The 23883-nt window shown below is 32.5% G+C and overlaps 1 protein-coding gene across 1 annotated transcript in view; it reads right to left on the bottom strand.

Annotated features, from left to right (window-relative positions):
- Nucleotides 1-295: 295 nt before the first annotated feature.
- LOC125052669 (alkaline phosphatase-like) overlaps nucleotides 296-23883 on the bottom strand; it is a 30720-nt gene continuing 7132 nt past the window's right edge. Inside the window, exons 2-12 of the mRNA XM_047653638.1 lie at nucleotides 12770-12947; nucleotides 11217-11298; nucleotides 8949-9090; nucleotides 7462-7636; nucleotides 6539-6717; nucleotides 4542-4749; nucleotides 2742-2921; nucleotides 2425-2619; nucleotides 1418-1615; nucleotides 1193-1323; nucleotides 296-1069 (exon numbers count right to left, since the gene is read on the bottom strand). Coding sequence (XP_047509594.1) covers nucleotides 821-1069; nucleotides 1193-1323; nucleotides 1418-1615; nucleotides 2425-2619; nucleotides 2742-2921; nucleotides 4542-4749; nucleotides 6539-6717; nucleotides 7462-7636; nucleotides 8949-9090; nucleotides 11217-11298; nucleotides 12770-12866 — 1836 coding nt within the window. The 5' untranslated portion in view covers nucleotides 12867-12947 and the 3' untranslated portion in view covers nucleotides 296-820. The remainder of the gene's footprint in view (nucleotides 1070-1192; nucleotides 1324-1417; nucleotides 1616-2424; nucleotides 2620-2741; nucleotides 2922-4541; nucleotides 4750-6538; nucleotides 6718-7461; nucleotides 7637-8948; nucleotides 9091-11216; nucleotides 11299-12769; nucleotides 12948-23883) is intronic.

The following is a 23883-nucleotide window of genomic DNA, read 5'->3' as shown; positions in this document are numbered from 1 at the left end:
GTCCCAGTTAAATTCATAATTACCTAAGTACCCAATTACAAAAACTTAATTAAAGTCAGAATTTAGTTTTAGCAACTTCAAACAAAATTATAAAGAACACTCAGAACTACTCTAAAGGCAACTCTACTTCTTTGAAAACATCAGTGCGTAACATTCAATTAGCCTGTTCGTTATTATTAGATTGGATTTGGATTAATCATAAAATTTATATTCAACTCTCGAATTAAATGACGTTGGATAGAAAACTTAAGTTTTAATAATTAATGTTTTAGTAAACTATTGAATAAAAATACAGTTAAATGCATTATTTTATTTACATTTACTTATTACATTCGTATGTACAGTGAAATTTCGTATCTACAAAAAATATTTCGTTGATAATTTGTATTAAAAATTGTTAACAGTTATAAACACTAGATAAATCAAACATACAATATTTACAGTCATAGATCTTGATAATTTGGAATCTTTAACAGAAATAATCTTTAAAGTTTATTAAACAGCTACTTAGATAAAAACGGATCTTCAATACTGTATAAACAACAGATCAAATCCATTGCAATTAATTCATAACAACATTAAATTTGTTTTATTATTAAGTGTCTTAAAAAGATAAATATCGTGATGATATTTAAATATATAACCTAATCTCAACTATTTTTTAAATGCGATAGTGAACTTAATTTATGTGAACCATATACATTAACAAATTTAAAAAAATATTGAACATAACAAAAGTTTAATAGTAACCAAACTTTAACTTTATTGGCTAGAAAAGCTGTAAACAAACCTCAAAATACACTCAAGAGCCTTCTGAAAATTATAAAGAAACTCCAGTATAATACATATCATACAACACACGATTATGTAACAATGAAATAATTGCGTAAAATGCAAAAATAAACTGTACGTTGGTCTGAAGAGCAACTGTCGCGGATGTGCGCGTGCCCCTTTCGTCAGACATGACACTTGAGGCCACGATAACCCGGCGACCACTTGCATCGTTTCGAGTTTCATCTGCAGCTGACACACTGCTCACTTCCGGGGGTACACAGCTTGGTAGTTTTATCTATAATAGTTTATTATAAAACGTACAGATTAAATCTATTATCAGTGATATCGGTGAATCGTACATTGTACAATCGTGCAGTGAAGTGTCAAATTTATATTAAATCAAATATAACGAACTTACTTGAGGTTTTGTATAGTTAAACGAGTCCATGCACCGATGCGCATGATGAGCTAAACAAGCTGCATATGCAATAGCATGGGGAATGTAGCTCTGTTCTACTACTCCGCTAAACAGCACAGTAGCCATTGGACCTAAGAAATAATAATTGTAATTTAATTTAATTGTATATTATATATTTATAAACCACTGTTGTGGCCATGTAATAATGCTCTAAGCTATTGTTACCTAAAGCATAAATAGGCACATCTTCTCCTCCATGCGTGGACCACTGTCTCGGCACTGCAGCTGCGTGAACAGCGTCGACAGACTTTGACAGAGTACCGTTGAAGGGCAATGCTCTTGGCTCCGAATGGCCTGGTCCAGTGCCATACAACAACGTGGTATACTTCAGGCCATCGATGTCCGATGGGACGGTGTCTGCACCTAAGAGAATAAAATGGGAATGGCTTTAAAATTATACGGCTATGTAAATATCATATTAATCCTTATGCCAATAAATACACTATTCATCGAAGCTATGTAACTTTGAACACAATTGCACTCGATATTTAATTTTAATGATTATCTTAGAAGGTATGATAGATTCTCGAATCTCACAGTCTCCGCAACAAAATACGCAAAATTCCATTTTAAATGAACCCAGAAAAACGACGAGGAACAGTGAATTATGTATTTAAAATCGTAAATTTATATTAAATAGAAATGTTTATACTGCGTCGGTAATTGTCTTTATCGCAATATGGTTGTATCGTGAAATTGTTATTAAACACAAACAATTTCACGATTGCCCTACAAAGGACGAGGTGCTTTAACACAACAATAACTGTAAATAAACAATCGTATTCGTAAGTAGTATTTCAATTTTAGAAGTCAACTTTTCAATTGAGAAAGTATGTACACTTTAACTATACGCAATACGCATGTACCATCAGAAGACTGTCAAAGTGGAGAAAATCATTAATGCATTGGTACACAGGTCACATGAGCCGTGGCAGGTGGCACATGGACCCGAACTGCCCAGCTCAGAAATTTATGGTGGGATTTGAAGGAGGCCTTTGCCAACAAAAGGCAAACCCGGGAACGGGAACGTAATTATTCAACTATATTTAAGTTAATTTTTTCAATACTAAACATGTGTATTCTAGTATAAGCAAAATTGTATCATGTCTGAATAAAGGCTTATATTATTATTATTATACGCATGTGATACTATTAAAAATTCACTCACTTACCTAATATAGGATGACCGCGTGGCGTCGCTTGGCCACCAAAAGTCATAACGTGGCCGTGATCAGCGGTGACCACGATCAAAGTCTCAGCTGGATTGACTTTCTCTAAAGCTGCCAGTAACGCCGTCTCTAACTCTAACGTTTCGTCTAGCGCTCTATAGGGGTTGTTGTAATGGTGAGCATGGTCTATCCTACCACCTAGAGTATATAAAGAACAATATACTATACATCTTCACTATTATATACTATAAAAGTTAATTTAAAGGTTTAGTTAACTTTTACACAGGTTTTCAAAATATTTTTTAATACTTAAACGTCACCTTCCAAGAGTAAAAAGAAGCCTTTGTTGTTTTTAGTCAGGATAGAAAGTGCGACGCGTGTCATATCAGCGAGCGAAGGATCTTCCGCTTTAGCGTTTCCGGTCGCGCCCGCGCCCTCTTCCGTATCCGCTACCGCTCCTCTCTCCGCATTAAACTCCATGTGTGAATATTCAAATAACCCTGCGAAACAAAGGCAATATACTTCGATGCTGAAAGGCAACTTTATGTGTATGTGCCAGACAAATATTGTTTCTGTGTGTGAAGGTGTAGTGTGCTTGTATATATATCAATACTTACCAAATCTCATAACAGGCTTACAAAAACTAGAATATATTTTAACTTACTACCAAAGTATTTATCCTATAAACATGAGGTAGGTAATCATTGAAGACAGAAACAACTGCCTAATGATATGAAATGTACAAGAAAATAAACATTTTCATTAAAGATCTTGTACCTAATCATATTTATAGCACTAGAATTTTTGGTCACATTTTCTTTGGTCACTTTTGCTTTAATTTAAAAACGTTCAATGTAGTTTGAATATCAATTTTACGATATTAACAGTTAAAGTTCTCTTTTAAATGGCCTCCTGGTCGTGTTTAGTAGGAAACTCCTATTATTGCTTTTAATCAATTAACTTTTTTTATTATTTTAGTCATTTTTTCTTGTCTGTTGTATTTTTTGTTTTAGTAACATTCAAATAGATGCATGTACAATATGCAATTGTCCCCATATATTATACATACTATTCGTAGTAATTAAAGTGTAATTTTCTTAGTTCCATTAAGACAAAGAGGAAATGAAATAGCATCGTGTCTTGTTTACTGAGGCGACGTCAGTCAAGCGGCTAAACGGATTTCCGCTGGAGTGATTTCTTTAAGGACTCTTAATTTTATGCTCATTAATTAGTTGCGTATTTGTCTTTAGATTCGTATTAAATAGTATATTTCCAAATATTTGGAGGTGGCATCAAATTTACAAAAAAGTTACCTTTTCGTGGCTTTCGAAATATATTTTTGTAACATTCATTTCTTGTCAGTGGGTTCGCAAAAAATATATTGGCCAAGCAAAGTTGTCCCAGTGCCAAGCTGCACATGTGAGATGACAGAAACTTACGAGATTGCTGCAAGTTTCTCGAACGAAAGTTTAATCGCGGAAAACAATATTCTAACTGCAATTCGAGTATGTTATCTGTGTGCTAAGTTTTTAATGTCTTCGACCGAAAATTAGTGATATCAAAATTATAATATACAATAGCATATAATATAGAAATTTGTATCACACACATCACAACTTAATTTGCGTATTAGGTATAATTATTGTATTGTGCGCAATGCTGTGACCACAAGCTAACTGTTTATAAGGCATTAACATATATGTAATTTCAAAATGGACGTTGGCGCTTTTACCGCAATACTTTTATTACAATTGAACAGAGGTGTTTTGCCACTGGAGTAATCAAGCTTTGGCTTTTACTCAGAAAAGTGTTGATTGTGTTTCCAGCTTCAATATATACTTCATAATTATATAAAGTATATTACTTTAAATGTTTAACGGTTAGAATTGTGTTTAAAATATTAAATTAAATGAGGAATTAAAAGGAAATGATAATAAAATTAATATTAAACAAAATTTAGACAAACATCTTGTTTAGAAATATGTAATAATGAACTCGTTCAAAATTCTAACTTCGTTAGATGTAATCAATATAACACGATGATCGACGACATGTTATGAATAAAAAGTATGGGACTGATTGGTCCCTAAATATAATTTATATTATACTAAAGTACTAACCTAACAAATAATCCACATTACTCGGATCTAATTTAGCCAATTGCTCCCTGGTATGTATGTACTGCGCCCGTAAATGTCTTCTTTTCTTTTCTCTCGCCCAGTCTTCAGCCAGATTTCTGCCGTCCAGCCTCCTACCTTCTCTATCTGGGTGCTCGGGGTCGGGTGTGACGTTTGGCAGAAAATGACGCCGACCACCACCCATTAAAACCTATAACAATATTCATATTAATTAACCTACCGTCGTACCTACCTACCTAACCTAGTATCGTAGCGTTACTGGCTTTTGCTAAGGTTAATTAGGCAGTATTTTTAATCGTCGTTATAATCAACCTCATAAACCTAATAATCACGTCCGTAATCTTGGAGTTACCTTAGACGGTAAACTAAACGTCCACTTACATATCGATCTGCTGGATGCTATATTTCTTTTAACCTGTGCAACACTATGCTGGACTAAGCTCATATCTTGTTTAAATGATGTATTTCTCTTCCTAAAGGTTTGAGACGTTGCAAGCGCTCTAACTTGTGGTTCTACGCTCCACTAATCAAAATCGCTAGAATGTGCAATAGCCTGTAGGGCCCGTATCTTGATATTTTTTCGGGTCGCCTACCAGATTACAGGAAGTGCATATTGTTATAACTTTTTTAGGTACTTTTATTATTCTTTATAGTTTAAGGTCTCTTTTTGTAATCCATTTGTAACATTTTGCTTTGAATTATGTTGTGTTCGTTGTATAACTTCATTCTTTCCTTTTATTTGTATTTTTCTTATGTGTGACCTTGTCGGTGCGGCTATAAATAAATAAACAAATAATACTTAATGAAAGTTTTTATGAACCAGTTTAGTGAAACACAACAACAGAGGTAATTTCATTATCCTTAGACTTTTAATATCCGCTGAATGAACAAAGGCTCGTTTAAATAAAGTCGCGAGCTATATTGTGCAGAATAAAGGGGTGAATTATGCAAGTTGAATAACGCCAGGCGTAAAGCCTCTTATGGCGAATCTCTATTGCTCTCGGTCTTAATAAAAGACTAACAAAAGACACGCTCTTGAGAGTGAAACAAATTATTCGTTCTCAACTTCGGGATTTATTTCATTTTGCATATAGTTTTCATAAGTTTAGGATTGAATTTGAAGGGTAAAAAAAACAAAAGTATAATTAGTGGTAAAACCGCCACACAAATACTCAACTGTATAACTGTGCTTAAAAACAGGAAAATAGTCTGCATATTCATTTAGGCATCTTTTACAAGTCGGGCTGCGAGGGCAACACGATTTCCACGGAATAATATATTTTGTATTTGTGCAAACGTGCGAAACGAAAGCACGATTACATAGATGCATTATGCATAATTTTTTGTACTTCACTATATTTGTAAACTTATTAAAATCTGTTGAACGGGTTAAATTCATTAGGTTAGGTAATAGGACTCACGTTGATAAACTAAATGATATATATAATATAGAATAGTTCGTAAAAGATTCTCAATTGCTGAAATATATTCGACTTGGCGAATTCGACGGGCGTGAAAAGCTTCTAACGAAAAAGTCCTTAAAAATAATATTGATGTACCCTAACATATCTTGTTAGTATAATAAATTGTAAACGTAAAAAAGTATGCCATTTAATTTTATATATACGAGTATATACTCGTTACTTTGTCGGGGTCAATTAGAAAAGGACTGTGAGTGCCGTTGACTCAAGAGTTGGTATGTGCAAGCATTTATAATTAACACCTTAAAAGTGCCAATTAAATATTATATAGACGTAAACGTATGCTGATACGACATCATTATACGTATACTTAGTATTTCCTCTCTCGAGTACTTACGCTAACTTTTGTAAATTTAACAATTTTATTTTTTAATTATGAATCTGTAAAAAATATTTAATTTAATTTGGATCTTAAGTTTTGGTCCTTTTGTATATCTGATTAATAGCTTATAATTGCGAATTATATAAACATTATATGAATATTTTGCAAGCACATACATTTATGCTCTTCCCTGGTTCATTTTCAACAAGCTGTTGGGCGATGTCCTTGCAGTCTCGCCTAACAGTGGGTGGCACTCTGCTGTCATCCTCCCAATAGCGCGAAGGCGCGTGCGCATATAGAGCAGCTGGTGTTGCATGAGTGATTCTCGCAGTTGTGACGATGCCACTAGATTTACCTGATCATTAAAATGAATGCAATTAGGTCCAGCATATTTTTGGTAAGCCTTGAGAGATTAAAAAATAGGATAACTGGTTAATAAGAAAATATAGATTAGTTTACCTAATGGCACAAGAATATACATTAAAAATAAAATAAAAAATATTTATTATGGAATATAAGATACAGGTATCACTTATTCCGTCATTAAATTTGAATCTGTAGGCATCCCTACTTATCGGCGAAGAAGACAGAGGGTGTAGGCCGAGAGAAAAAGCCGGCGTAAAAAACTCTGGGTACTCTTTTAAAATAGCAAATCATTAAACAACACTTATTTTACATCAAATATCGCAAATTAATTAGAAGTAGCCTGTCTACCACTAGTCCCAGGTATATAAGAATTTATTTTTGCATAAACCCGTGTTCGACAGGCACGAGATCACGAATAACAGTCTACGACGTAGCATGCTACGTAGACCATAACAACAATAATTATGTTTTCTCTATCCCTCTATATTTTGTCTGGATTTAAATTTATTTTTTATTATTAATAAAAAAAGAGATTTTTATTGTATTTTTACTTTAGTTCCCAAATAAATTCATTTTATTAGGAAATTTTGAAATTTTTAAGCGAGTGGCGCTGGAGTGATTGTACTCCGCAATACTAATATTGTAACGAACTGTAATGGAACTAGATATCGTTTGTATCATTTCGTCATAAGGTTAAGCTCATAATTCCCATAGAATACCGAGAAGTTGTTACCTGCATCATGCGCCCAGTCTATCAGAGAAGTAACTTTGGAGTGAGCTGCCGAGGCGCAGTTGTTGAATCGTCCGCTAGCATCGAGTCCTAAGGTTTCATATCTCGCCTTTACCCCACAGAGCAGAGCAGTTGCACAAGCCGACGATTCGCCGGTTTGAGCGTCCACGTTGTATGTCTACGGAGAAAGCGTCATAGTATTTAAGTTTACATAAAGAGACTGACATTGTTTTTCAAGTAGCAAATGCTGCTAATAAAACATATATTTATTTAGAATTAAGCCCTGTGTTTGTAAATGGCAACTTACGTGATTTTCATTTACAAGATAAACAGACTATTCAAATAAGGGATGAAGGAGACCCAAGATTGTTTGTATAAGCAATTGTTTATCTTGTTTGTTAATATGTCGGATAATGAGAATCAAACTTTACTAAGAAATGGTATTAGTGGTACAGTTTAACTTGTATTACGAAAAATTTATTATACAAATTGCGTGTCTATAGATTTCATAAAAATATCTTAAAATATTGGAATTTTTATTTTTTGTCTTTTGACATGATAATCACTGAAATGACTATTTTATATCTCCACGGATTTACAAATGTAGAGCGTAGCTGATTTGATCAGACCAGATAAACCAGTTATGACTGTAAGATAATCAGCTGCTCGCTTGTGTAAATATTCTTGATTAAAAGATTGTCACTAAAAGAGACGATTTCTCCAAGTACAAAATTTGTTCCTACTTCATAGTATTTTTGGCTTTTTCAATACAATGTTTAGGTAGACGGAGAAATGTATTCAGTCCAGTTTTGGATTCCGGGGAATTTTATGAAATGAATTCTAATTCTTAAATTGGTGTCGACGGGTGCCTATCAAATATCAAGATGATTAATTACTTATTTTGTAAAGTAAATTGTAAATAAATTTCTTAAATAGCTATTTTCTATGTATCTTTCAGGAGTTTTAATTATATATTCGACACTATCGCTGCGTCTTAGTATATAAGGATCGTGGCTGATTTACGAGTTGGCTTATCTTTCATTAGTGCTTAAATTTTAGACAAAAACAGGGTAAGCGCAAGTCAAATATGACTTCCATAATATGTACACAAATACAGCAGAATAATATTTGGGTTTCCTAAACTTGGCTCCATCTTTGTGTTAATCCGACCTTTGCCGAAGATAAGACAGTGTGTAACCTTAATTTTAATTAAGGCCTCTACGTAACGTGAACGTGTATCACATTTTATTTAATGAATGACGATTTAAGGCTTAGTAGAAATATTTTCGAATATACTATGTAGTAAAAAAAAATCAAAATGTGTCTTTTTATGCTTTCACGTGTTATTCAACATTTTGGAAAACATCACTTTCTATAATTGTAGTGATTCGTTAGTGAATTCTATCATTACAATCTATTAACCTGTTTTAAAAACTCCTAGGATTTACATTCCCACACTTATTACATTCTATATTCTTAATTAAAGTCACCTTCGCCAACGCCACAGCGGGGAAAGTGTCCCAGACCAGATCAGTGTCCTCTCCGCTCTGACCCCTTCGTTGGCCGCGAAGTATCCTTGCGGCAGTGGTTGTGGTTAGGCTCATCCCGTCCCCTACTACTAATATCACGTTCCTAGAAAATGTATTAACTCTTTAGCTAAGTTTTTAAACACATACGCTCACCTGTTATTGTTATTGACGTTCTCACTTTTGACAGATTATCATCAAAAGGGGAAATAACTAACAATAATTAAACAATATTTTTTTTTATTTAAACAGTAGGAAAAACTTGCTTTTTATTAGTAGGGAACCATATATTACAATATTAGAGTGGAAGGACTGTATCAAATGTTATACAAAGAACCGAGTTCTGTTTCGATTTTCTACCGACATTTTCGGCTTTAAAGGGGTACGGTACCGCTTAAACGCGGCGGCTAATTAAAACTAATTGCTCCGTATATTCACCTACGATACACAAATATGAGGACTTCGGGGGAACAATGAGCTTCATTTAAATTCCTATATTTGAGAATCCTAGCACTTAAGAAGACGCAGTCTGAAGCCGCTTGAAGTTATTTATGATTGTCCTGAATTTGAAATTCATTAGGTATGGTTCGTTAAATTAACAAGAAAAGCATCGCGAATATATTTTTCTTGAAATTATATAACACTTGCCTGTATAATATGTATTTAATTTTAAAATATAAATGTTAACTTTAGTCCCAGCTAAGGAGCGTGAGGTAATTAATAAAATTGAGCATGTATATTTATATATATGTATATATTTATGTCGAAGCAATGGCGCTCATGTCAACTGCCATTGTCATTATATGTCAGAGAGTTCGTAAAGTGACAACGTCAAAGTCTATCAGTACATTATAACCGCACTTGTAGTTTATTCGATTTGCCAATATTACTAAATGTCCCACGTACGTAATAGTAATTTTTATTTCATAGTCATTATTAATGGCGAAGCCGCTATCGTCATTATAATTTAATAACGTCAAAGTCAAATTAGTTCAACACCGTTAATACTGGTGGTTTATTAAATTTGACTTTTTTAAAATTAGACTAATGTCGAAAATTAACGGCTGATATTTTTTAAGTCATTAAACCTTGGCGATTAAAAAGAGTGGCGGATAGTTTATTGCCAGTTCTTCTCTTCCGTTCTACGCCCTTGATTTGAGAACTGGCAGTAAATGTAAAATTAGAAGCATTTAATGTATATTTCTTTTTTGACTATTGACTTTTATTATCTTCAGCCATTTGCTGGTTCTCGTTTGCTGCTTTGTCAACAATCGGTACCCTGTCTTTACCTTTCTGTCGTTATACGACAATTCATCGTCAGTACCTCTGACTTACTACCTCCCTATTTCCACGCGTAGTCTTTGACCTTCCTGCGTCGTTATTGTGGTGCTGCCCTCTTTCCTATTACTATTTCTTTACTCACTCCGTTATATATGGAGTTATAAAGTTAGGCCCTAATAAATTGCTGCGAGAATACCGAAACATAAAAATGGCCATGAAAATAAGACCTAAGAGTAGGTAATTTTCTTTTTTGCTATTAATTTATTTGTAACACGACGTAAATGGCTCGTAAGGTCGCAGTTTGATAAATTATGCCAGCTTTTATAGCCACGAATCTTCGGGGGGTCGCAAAGAAAATGAAACTGTAATATGTGTAAAATACATAAATTAATGACTTCAAACACCGAGGAAATAATTATGTTATGTTGGTTTTTTTTAAACGTTGATTAGAGGTATTTTATTTTTATTTTTAAAGGTATGAGGAATAAGAAATCATATATATTATATATATATATATGTTAGCTTCAAGGTTATAATTTGTTTATCATAAGAAAAAAAAGTACCAAAAAGTTGTAATGTTTTTGTGATCTCTTGTAGTAATTAAGTAAAAAACATTAATAAAAATTTATTTATTCAATAAAACAAGCTTGTTATTTGTCTTTTTTAAATAAAACTTATATAACATTTTGGCCATTTGCATCCTAGAAGCTAATCTGTATTGGGGGCCGCGCGACCCCCACAATACCAGTTACGTTAGTGAATTTTACGATACCAGTCAAGGGTTAAGCTTTGAAAAGTGATAAACATTAGTTTTAACACAAGGTACAATAATTGTTTGTGAATAATTAAAAATTATTGCACATTAGGTATAGTTATCTATCCTTTTTCATTTTGTAAAATGCTTTTATTTACTTAGTATAAACTCAGGTTAAAACCAATATATGTACTTACTTTGCAATAGGATTTTTCCCAGTTACGTAATGAAGACGTTTTTGCAATGTTTCCTGCGCCTGAGTATACCAATATTGGCGATCTGAAAAGGAAAACATGTTTAAATTCACGTGACCTTTTTAATGTAAATAACAATTAATACGTTACAAAATTAAGAAGTACTCCATTTTATTTATTTAATTAAATTTTAATATGTGCGACTTACTCTTTATTCCTTACAAAAAGTAAGTCGCTACTAAAGTAAAGGTATATGAAACATGGTTAATGGAAAAGTGAGTCAGAGTGTCTTGTACATTAATGGTTTGCAACAAAGGAACTAATTTAGTGAACAATGCGGCGTGGAAATAGCTTACTCTAAATACTAAATACGTGTGTCCTAGGACGCAAATGCTAAACCGAAGTGTTTGTGCTATGAGCGAACTATATTGCTTGTAGTTTAATACAAAGTGAGCTTATAACTGACACTTGGAGGCCTCATTAATATTGTAAAAAATTAATAATTGCTTACACCGAATATAATATCGCCAAAATATCAGTAAAATCGGTAATTTATTATCTTTACGCTTATGCATACATTTGATTACATAATTAGACGAGAATAATGTAACACAATGTTAAATAAGCGAACAAAATCACCTCCACCAAACGCTTAATTCTGCTGAATTGCCCCTTGGCTTCCAGTCCTTACCAATATACATATTATGATTATGTGTGTACACTTGAACATTCACAAAAATAATCATCAAAATCGGTCTCGCAGTTTAAGAGGAGTTTAACTGCAAATACACGCGCAGAAAATGTATATACTCCTATATAAAGACTAGGGCATTAGACTATTTCGAAATGACGCTTTCATGGATTTAGGTTGACTGACAACAATCCAAATATGTGAAGCCCGCCGCTAAATATGTATATTTTTCTTAAAACACTTCTTTGTAATTAGCAAATGTACAACATTAGCTCTAGAGTTTCAAGAGTCCCCTTTTTTATTAGAAAAATAAAACATGTACCAACTTTCTATAAATAGGATTTTTTTATTTTTCCCCAAAATCTGCTTTGTTATTCGAGTGGCTGTTCTGGCATCGTTGAAGTCACGGCTACAAAAATGTATTGAAGAAGCTGTTGAGAGCTCACTGTATACTCGAGAAGGCGTGATAAGTGCCAAACAACTCCAGCGAGTTAGTTTTGTGCGAGTGATAATATATTGAAGTCACATTTTTTTTGTGTTTCCCAATTTAAGAACAAATATTTGAGGTACAAAGACTGATAAAAAAAATAACAATACTCAAAAAGCGTATCCCATTTAAAACCAAACTTTAACTTTACAACGCGCTTTGAGAGTCAGTCATTAATCACGGTCTAACTGGCTGCGGTAGAACTTATTCAACCTAATTTAAATATGATTTTATTATATTATTCTGTAAAAAATTAAATAAAAAAAGTTATAAAGACAATTGACAGAGTTGTTGATCTTAAATTCTATAGAAGAGATAAAAATCATTATCTAATTACTATAGTTTAAACTAACACTAAACAAATTGTGCATATTTTACCGTAAGTTTCTTTAACTTCAGCATTCATCGGCGCCGGAGACAACACGCCGGTACTGATCGTGGACACCATAATCACGACACGGCACCACACACTCATGGTTAGAAAACTTCATCGGTGCAAAGGCGCAAGCGTCGCGCAAATGTACTTTCGGGCACGACAATTTCATCTGACCCAAATCTGCAAAAGCAATAAAAATAAACATATATAAAATAAAAAATCGCTTCTATGGTTTTCTTGATCTCTGACCAATTAAATTATTTTGAAATGCTATATTTCGATTTCTAATAAGTTGAAATTTATATTTTGGCCTCCCAAAAACAAAAAGTTGAATCGAACTCAAGTTATTCTTTAAGTAAAGTGTCAGTGAAACTGTTCTCTTAAATGATTACATCATAAATGATTTCATAATTAAATAATTCCGGTCTATTGATATTTCATTGTTTAATCGATTGTATTTCCACAATAGGAAAAACGATTTCACTCAAGCATAATAAATTTTCCCGTATTGTGAGAGGATTCGATTATGAACCGAGATTGCCAAGGGAATTAATCACATTCCTGAATATCATCTTCGTTTTATAACAATAATATGTATATTTACATTTTATTTATTCAATTACATCACAGGCAAATAAATTATTGGTTTAACGGAAATATCTTCTAGATAACATAATAAAAGTGTCAACAATCCTTTTATATCGCAATTGATTATATATTAATAACTAAAATCTATTTGTTATTTCCACAACAACATTTGAACGTAACTTTAAAATTCGGAGTGGTGTCGCGTTTAAAACATAAAAGTTTTGTACGTGGATGCGGGCTTTTCCACCTTTCAAATGTACTTTTATGCTTTTTGCTAGACCAAAAGCAATTATACAACCACACATGCACACAGAGCATTGTAAATCTAGTACCACATATTAGAACATGATTATTCTCGATTCTAAACCAACTTCAGCATTTTTCATCAGAAGCTAAAGTTCAAAGATCGACTGGAACTATTTGGTGGGCTACCTATTGCCTACATAAATCAGCCCCAATACTTTAGTCATTTCTTTTCAAAAAGAGCCTTATAAAATATCTAAGATTCGAAGAGATTCACTGATTGATCTATCTTTAAACAATTGATTAGTGCTTTTACAATATCTTCACTTTGGAAGCTAGCCAAAACATATAGCTTATATGTGATAGGCAAAATAATTTGGGCAGCATGTCAAAACGCTCAATCATGACGCAGTATTATTACGACTTTATGTCGGAGGGTAGACAAAGCTTAACTCAATGTTATAATGAAATTATTCGACCCCCAACTTGAATGGCTGTACACTAATGTATATTTATTTCTATGCGCAATTTACATTTCCCTGACGGTTAAGAACAAAATCGTTTGTAATTAATTTTAAATGCCTTGATATTCATTACTTATAATCATTGGTTAAGTCAGTGTAAAGTTTTAAAAACTGTGTTGAAAATATTTATTCTATTATTGGTTTAATGTTCTATATTGACTGTGACAAATTTAACGTATAATGGGGACAAATATAGGACTTCAAAATGGTTATCAAAAACACTCGGTGGCTGTTTACGATCTATACGCTCGTTCGATCCAAAATATCATTTTCAGTTAATTTATCGCTGACGCTTCGGTTTGATTAATATGGCGTTAAATCATTTTAACCGCTTGTTGGATTTTTTCCACCCTGTTAACGTATTACCACCCAGCTTTATTAATCAAGTTCAGTATAAAACAATTATAACTTAAATTAATGCATTCTATAGTTACACAATTAACACTTCGCATCTAACTTTGCGAAAAATTGGCGAAATGTGCCATGTCATGGAGGCTGCCGTTTTGTGACATTATGTCAAAAAAATATCGGAAAGGATGATTTATATATGACTCCAAATTATGTTTTTATTATAAGATTGCCCAAAATGTTTTCAAAAATAGTGACTTCATTCGAGTTCGAGACTGATGCCCTCTGAGCTGAGCTTGTACCAATGTTATACAGGAATTAATTTAATTGCATAAAAATCGCTGTCGACATGTAACAAAATTTGACTAGCAAACATTGGAGAGGCGCATTCCAACTGAAAGGTGACCAAGAAAGTCACGCCGAAGTCGATTTAAAGTCAAAATCATGTTGAATGTTTTCTTTAGCTATAGTGGTGTCGTGTACAAACAGTTTTTGCTGTAAAGTAAATAAGTATATTATCGGAATATTTCTCGGCGGTTAATTTGGAATTAGCACCGCGATGTAAATATACATAACAACATCTACCAACCCTTAAAACTTAGGTCACACACCTAACAACCAATAACTGACATACTTAAGTAAGTACATACCATTATTATTAATTTCTCGTTTGTAGAAAGCATAGTGCGAAAGATTAATCTACTCAATAAGCGTTATGTTTATACTGTGTGACCTTAGACATGCCAAAGTTACATTATGTTGAAAACTTTCGATTTTATTTGCTCAATACCAACGACTAGCTTGGTTTCAGGATTCCGAGGTGAGCTTCAAACTTTATCTATAAGATGTTCGCTAACTTTCAGGTAAAGATTCCATTCGACTAAGACATTAAGGTTTAATTTCACCTGTATAGTCCTGCAATGTATTTAATAGTTAACACAATCAAGTCAAGAAAAAAATGGTATTGATATTTAGACATTGACTCAAAAGTCAAAAGTCTAAAATCATTTATTCATATAGGAAACAAAATGTTCACCTATGAACGTCAAACAAGAAATATACATTAAATGCTTCTAATTTTACATTTCAGTCCCAAATCAAGGGCGTAGAACGGAAGAGAAGAACTGGCAATAAACTCTCCGCCACTCTTTTTAATCGCCAAGTTTTTTGTTTTACACAATGTTTGTAAGGAGCTGCAACCATTACACCATGTTCCACATGATATCTTAAGTAATAAATAATAATAAAATAGATTAAAAACAAAGATTTGTCCTCTATCAGCAGGTGGCATGGTGAAAAAGGAGCACGCACTTACATTCCCGTGGGAACAACACGCAAATACATAGTCGAAATAACTAACATAACTATGAATCTATTCAGATTAATGTTCCTGCATTGCAACGTCTACTAAAGCGGACCAACATTTTCTCTTTCGAAAATTCTATTAATATTTCAAGGATAAAAACTTATATTGAAATCGGCAGTTTGCAAACAAATGCAACATGAATTTATTAGCAGTTACGGCAAAACTTGTTTTTATAGGAAACTAAGAAAGGTTATATTGTTGCAAGTCACGCAACACGATAGCGTTTTAATGCTGCCTTGTGGTTTCACGAGCTAGTTAAGAAAATTGTTAATCTTGATTTATGCAACATAGTATTCGATATAATCAAACGAATAAAAGTGAAGTATACCTAATTAAATCACGCCGCACACTAAACCTAAACCTCGAATCTATATTCTTGGAGATGAAGGTACATAAAAATACTATTCTTTCTTTAAATGGTGTCAAAGGATAGCAATTATTCAATGTCTCCCTCGAAAAATTCAAAAACGAACTTTACTATTGCCCTAAAGTCACTGAAAGGAAATATCGCGAAGTAGAATAAGAGTGGATACATAAGTTTTCCGAAACGATAAAAATTAACTCGACTTACCGCGATGTTTTTGTTAATATATCACTTAAATGGAGTATATATTTCAGTGTTCAACACTTAGAAGGCAGAACGAAAATATTACTATCACTAAAGGGGATGATTAATGATGTGGGGAATAACCTTGGAAAATTTTTTCTCAGGCAAGCATCGTATCACAATCCAACCTTATAGATGCTAAGCCTACGGCGTTACTTCGACTACGAATGCTAATGACTACGAACTGTCTAGTAAAAATAGCAAATCTTCGTCCATAGTTTGCAACACCTGAAATACGTTGAACCGCTTCCAAGAACTTGGCATCACTGTGGCCATCGCACGACCCGCTCGCCGCGCCCAGCTTAGGCCTAAGTCACTGCGCATTCAGTATGGACGCACTGATAGACGACACACAAAATCAGCAGCAGTCTGTGAACACACACTAGACAGGCCCAATCATTACATATGCTTTGACCAACCGAAAGTACTTGCGAAAGAAAAAAGATTCTTTCCAAGATTGGTAGGCGAAGCCATTGAAATAAAAAAACACCCAAATTTCTATAGAGATTACGGCCTAAAATTGTCAAACACCTGGGATCCAATAATATCCAAATTAAAATCTCAAGATACACAATCCGCGAAAATAGAGGACACCGTGAGCCATTTCTGCCAAAACCCTCCATCTTTTAGTCGATACCAACTCCGGGGAAATAAATACAGATAATACAACTTTTTCTACAGCTGTGATACTTTTTGACATTCAACACCTTTTGTCTTCAGTCACCGTGACCACGCACGCTGTAAAGCACGCGAAACGTCGGAAAGATTTAAAATTATGTAAAATAATTGTAAATTTATAATAATACATAACTTCAATCCGGTAAAAAAGTGTTTTCTTTAAATTTGTAAAATTTATGTCAATATTATTATTATATATTTATATTATATTTAATAAAAGATGGTTCAACGCATTTGAATTTACATCTAAGCATTTCTGAACAGCCGGCGCTTCGGCGCTAATGGGACGATTTTCCCATTTTTGCCACACATTCAAAATGGCGCACACAAAATTCACAATTTTACTTCGTCAGTGCGGGAAAATTCAATAGTAAACAAATTTCCGTTTTCCATTCAGTATTTAGGAATAACGTGCTCTTTGACGAGGGACTTTACTTTGCTACTGATAATAAACATTACAAACAAACTTTAAACCACATTTGCAAACCATAATCCTAATTTTTTTTATAAATGGGATGCTTTCAATCATTATGACTTTTCTAGCTGTAAAGAGTTCTGACCTGTTTATTATAGAAATGTGAGACACTGGCGAGCTGGCGTGCTTAACTCGGAACTACTTCTTATTTAGCCTTTTTCCTATGTTAGCGGCCCTATTACGAGTTATTAATGTTCCATTTCTTATACGAAATAAATAAAAAAAAGTATAATATGTACGCGCGTAAGAAGTTATACTTCTTTGGCATTATTAAAAATAGTTGTTGATTGCATGCAAATAATTAATTACAATTAAATAATCAAAGACTGGAAAAGGAGTCATTATAGTCAATAAAGTTCAGTTTACATTTGAAAAATTAAATAAATAAATATTTATTATTATTCTCTTACATTAAGTGTAACATAAATTCTATTATTATTCGAATGTTGTTTTTAAATTATGTCCAATGCCGTAGCATCTTCCGTGGGTAACTTCATTCTGTTAAATTTGGGTGACGGTGCGCGCGCATCGTAAAATTTCACTCTCATCAATTTTTCATAACGCGCCTAAAGATGTATAACTTCAAAAAAAAACAATCATTAACTTCTGAAAGGTTTCAGCATTAGTGAACTTCCAATGACCTGCATTAGTCTACGTCATTTAGTATATTTAATTTTAGGTAATAATTAATGAGACCTCGGCTCAATGGGTTGAATGTTAAACCTGGTTAGTTATCAAAGCCGATTTTGTCAAATTATTATATTCTATATATTAATATTTAATAACAGCAATTCATAATTTATACATTGATGGTTTTTTCATTTGTTATTTCTGATATCATATGATTACTATTCTGTTAAAATGTAATGAAATTTTTTCTATAAATTTGTATGAAATTTAACTCAGTTATTAAGAACTGAATAAGAAACTTTTTCGAATTTATTTTTTTACATCAACTTATTCACTTGTTCGGGGAACTTCGTTTCTTTGATTCAATTAGCAAGAGTCGTGTCCATTTGTCACGGGCTGTCTCACTTTTTACTTGCTAACTTTTATCAACCACATTTTGCAGTGTTGAAAATATCGTAGACAGAAGCATTACTTTATTAAATAGTAGCAGAGGACCCGTTTCGAATACGATTACAAAGTTTTTTGGTAGATGGACTCTAACGCAAAAACAGCGTACGATGGTGGCGTGGTATGTTTTATTTTTAATGTTTTTAATAAAAAGAAATTCTCATGTAAGTGACATATTGTATGTTTTAATGAGTTTTAAACTTCTTTAAACCTAAATGGAGTCGTTATCTCTAAATATTTAAAATAAAACAAAATATTTCTATTTCTATAAACAATACACAAGTAATAGGTGAAACCAAAATGTCGCAATAATATAAAGATAGTTATCGAAGGATCATCAATTTGTTGAAACTGATTTCCGTTATATTTATAGAACGATATTATTTACAGTAGAGCCACATTTATCACTCGGGCAATAAAGACGCACCGCTATATATTCTTGTCGACCAACAACATATTATCCTATACTTAATGATACTTCAAGTATAAAGGATATGTTCGCGAAGTGGAGGGAAGTTCGGTGGCGAGATTGCTTACACAAAGCTATTAGCAACATGCGTTAAGATTTATTGAGCGATTTGTTTGTTTAACGCACAAAAACAAATCTCTCTATGAAACAATTTTTTATACATATGGTTCGATTATTAATTAATTGAATTGGGAGAAAATAAAGTGGAATTTCTTAATAATAATGACTCCAGCTGTGTTCGTTTCAAGTTGTTTTCAATGAATGAAAGCAAACGATTCCTCTTTTGAAGATTTGTGATTTCCCTTCAACACAAAGCAAAAGCTTGATGAAATTTTGGCTTAATTTTTTTTCTTTTTCATTAATTTGAATTAGCTTTTTGAAATCGTTTCTAGGCTTTCATTTATAAGTAAATTTCTGATACAATTAAAGATACTCAGAAAATATATATGAATTTTATACGTTAAATGCATAATAATTAAAACAATCTGAACATGTAATTAGGATTACTTATTGACCACGTTCGGTCTAAGTATGTAGTTTATAACCTGTTTTCCCATTAAGCTTGTTGTTACATTTATGAAAGTTTATTAATATCAAAAAGCAACATAATACTGCTACAAATACTGGTATCGCACCAAATAGATGCATATAATATATTATAACTTTATAAAAATGTATAATTATGTTCCTTCATACAATAACTAAAATTCTTGAAAGTTGCACAAGCGGCTTTGCAATGGATACTAGAAAATATATTAATGGAAAGATTATACTGCACTGAGCACCGTTAGGGTTTCTTAGATCTTATTATGGGCACCTCAACATTAAGCTCCGTTCTATTTTTTTATTTCCTTTTACAACAGTCTCTATTTTCAGCCCTGCTATTCTGTATATCTGCGATAAACAATAAACTACAAGCTTCCACCTTTTCAGAATGCCAAATCATAAAATGACTGCTTCACGACTGATTTGAGAGCGACCGCCGATGCGAAAACCGCTGTGTGAGTTCGAAAAGTGAGTTACAGAATCGCAGGGCAGGGTATTGTTGTGTTTAATAACTTCATACACCAGTTTTCTATGAAAATTGAATTCTAGTAGCCGTAGACGTCTTCTGTTTACTGCGAACGTTTGAGTCTTAATTACCATTGCTATCTTAAATCGAATTTACTCTAAACAATTGACTGTCGGCTGGCAACAGAAAATAAAAGTAGCGTTCTGAGTATTTTGAATATATAAACCAATTTGTAAAAGCGATTGCAAATCACGCCGGAAATAGTAAGTTAAAAAGACGTGTGCTATAACGAAATATTAAAATAATCTGGTAAATAGATCTAAAAGATTAAAACTATTTCGAGCTTCTTGAAATTGAAACTTGCCATTACGCGCTTATCGAAAACTAGAATATTTAATTATCTAGGTATAGTTATTGCACAATTTTCCTTTCTTAACTAACTTAGCTAGTGTCAACAAACAGTTGCCACAGCACTCAATTTTCTGAGTACAGATGAAACACATCAGCCCAAATGTTCAATAAATTAATGCATTTAGAATTACAAAGTTCGTCTACGCATTTTCGCAGCGTTTGTATAAAGCGAACAATTTAAAAGTTTGTTGATAAGCAGCATGAACTGTAAAATACTTTACATCTCGTTATAAACGAGTATAATTACTTTGTACACCATTTTGGTTTTGGATCTTCGTAGCCGTTATTCAATTTACATCCATAGCAGTCAGTAGTTTCTTAACATAATATTATCTTTTGATTAATTATTCCTTGTAAGTTGATCTAAATAAGTTTAATTAGCTTACTTCGAAGTAAGGGTTTAAATGCAAATAGTAGAAAATGTAAATATTATCTTATCTACCTAAATACAGAAGTATTTTTCTACGGTAAGCATTTTCAAGTTGTTAGTTCGGTTCAAAGATACTTTATTTCTCAAAGCAATACATTTACTTAGCGAGAAAATTTTGAGTAAGTTAGTTATGTACATCGTGTTATGAAATTATTTGAAAATAAACTATATAAAATAAAAATATTAGTTTCTAACAATATACAATATTTTTTACAAAAGTGCAGGTAGGTCGCATCGATGTTACAACAGGCATTATGTGACTAATGATTAGTAATAATTTCTTAGACGCTCGTTCACAGACATAAGTAAATGCTAGAATAGCCTTTTTGATGTTTTGTAAATACATTAATTATTCCATTAATTTATATTGAACATTTACGATTTTTACAGACACAGATATAGAATATGTTTGTTTTTATTTTTGTTATTTTATAGGTATGTTGTTAATTATATGTACTTTTAAAAGTTTTTTAAATTTGTAAAAAGGTTTTATTTCTTTTAATCTGGATGGCAATGTATTAAATAAATATATGTTCGCCTTGATACATAATATTAAGTTTTCCGTAATTAGTCCTTGGTTGTATTAAACATAATGTATCAATATTTCTTAATGAATATTTTGTATTTGATTTTTGTGTAAAGGATAGATTTAAATGAATTAATTTATTTATAATTTTGTATATGAGTTTACATATGAGTAATCTATAATACATATTTACAGCCTGTCCACGCAAATTTTGAGTGACTCCATTGTTCCATCCTTCCATGTTCATGCTTAGAGGAATCGAGTTCAACCACCGAGAGATAAAATCATTCACCCTTTAGCCATACTGTTAGTAAAAACAGATGTCTATAATTAATAGTGTTAACAAAAACAGTACGCTGAGTTCTCGTGTCATTTGCCTTTGTCTTGAGATAATTTTCCTGAACATTCGCTTTCATAGTAAGCTCTAATGTTTGTAAAAGGTTGTTACGATCTCCTCTTACTGTAAATTGAATGCATTAAGGTTGGGCGACGAGGTCTTTATAGTGAAAGTAAAATTGGTCGTGCGAACAACTGTTAGGTTTGAATAAAAAATATTTCAAAGAAATGTAAAACTATTGATAGCAAAACTTATATAAATATGTTAGATAGTGAATCTTATAATGAGATATATTTTACCTAAATATCCTTTTTTTTGTGTATAGTAAAGTTTTTCTTTTCTTCTTTTCTTAGCTGTTCTAGGCAATAACCCGTTACACGCACATCTACATAAGGCATCAGTTTTATGAAAGACGAAAATATAGAGGAAATATAACTTTGTGATTAGCATTATATTTCTGGGAAGTATCCGCTAAACTTCTACACGTTTGACTGAATACATCACGAGAAATTGTGAGTGTTGCTTTTATTTTACCGAATTGAATTTTAATCTACATATTACCAAATAAGAATGTATGTAATGTAATACGCGATGAAATGTTATTATCAGTCCTTCACAATCAGACGATTGTAAACTAAGTCCGAAGTAAGACGTAAAGTCCGGAGCCTAAACAATAATGTTCTAAATACCGTATCAGTGAATCGATATCATCTCTTTCATATAAATTACGATCCGTGCTCTACAATCCATTAACTTATGATGTTATTGAACAATATCCTACCGGCTGCTGCCAGCACTTCTAAAATCTAGGTCAGTGGCGTTGAACGAGTGTAATCATCCCAGTTTGGCGCTTAAAATGAAATGTCACATCTGCCACTAAACCAACAGCATCGGAGCCCTTTGGAACGTGTCTGAATTGTACAGATTGCATAATGTACGTCCCATGCTTCGGGAATTATCGAGCAGTTTAAATAAACGGAAGTGGTAAACAGCGAACATCTGAATTTCGCTTATCAATTATTTATGTTTAATAAATTTATAAATAGTCGTATGACTATCCTGTGTTCAATAATAATACTTTGAGTTTGCCTTAAATAAGAATAAACTACGTTGTTAACCTATTAAAATATAATTTCATTAAACATTTACATCAAAACGTCACGAATGCCAAGTTATTTTAACTAAATACTTTTTGCATTGATTGCATTTTGTCGTCGTATAATTGCTTCTGCGTCTATCTTTTATCTTATGTATTTGTTAATTTTAAGAAACGTGTATACTTATAAAGCCATTCAGTGCTATTACTTCAGATTAAACAAAACTAAGAAAATAATTGCCGCATATTCTATAATAATTGTTATTCTTTCTATGGATACATGTTAATCTCCTGATTTCTATCCCATATATTATTGTGTTCTATACACAAATTTTACGAAATGTTCTACTTGTAAAATATTTTCAAAATCTCTTAAGTAGGATTTCTGCTTGTCCAAAACAACAAAAAATCCAATAAACGTATAAAAATCAAGAAGTAATAATACAGATAGATCATATTATAATGATCAAATAGGAACAATATTTTTACGTATTTTATTAATAAAACATGTAAAGAGTGGAATGTTTAAGTTTCACACGTTGCTCTTAGACAATGAGAAGAGTCTATTAGCTATGCAATAGAAAGCAAAGGCTCATTGAATTTCAATCTCTTAAGACTCCGTTGAATGCTCAATCGCTGGAGCTATCCCAGAAATGCACCATCTTTATTCTAATCATAAATTCCATTTCACTTGACTCAAATATCCTGCACACGAATAAACTTTCCGACCACCGCAAAGCGACAAAAATATTTTGTATTGCGTAAACAAAAATGCTAGGAGTCGAAATGTTGACTAATATAAATGATAATTGTCCAAATATGGAGTAACAGCTTCTCATTTATGCAGACTGTGTTTAGTCATATATTAAAACAACTTTGCATATTACTTTTTGCTTTTGTAAAGCACATATGGCCTGATTTATAGTTTT

The sequence above is a fragment of the Pieris napi genome, chromosome 9 (genome assembly GCF_905475465.1).
Source record: "Pieris napi chromosome 9, ilPieNapi1.2, whole genome shotgun sequence".
Lineage (NCBI taxonomy): Eukaryota > Metazoa > Arthropoda > Insecta > Lepidoptera > Pieridae > Pieris > Pieris napi.
Note: the sequence above shows the minus strand (reverse complement) of the source record. Positions and strands in the feature narration are given on the sequence as shown.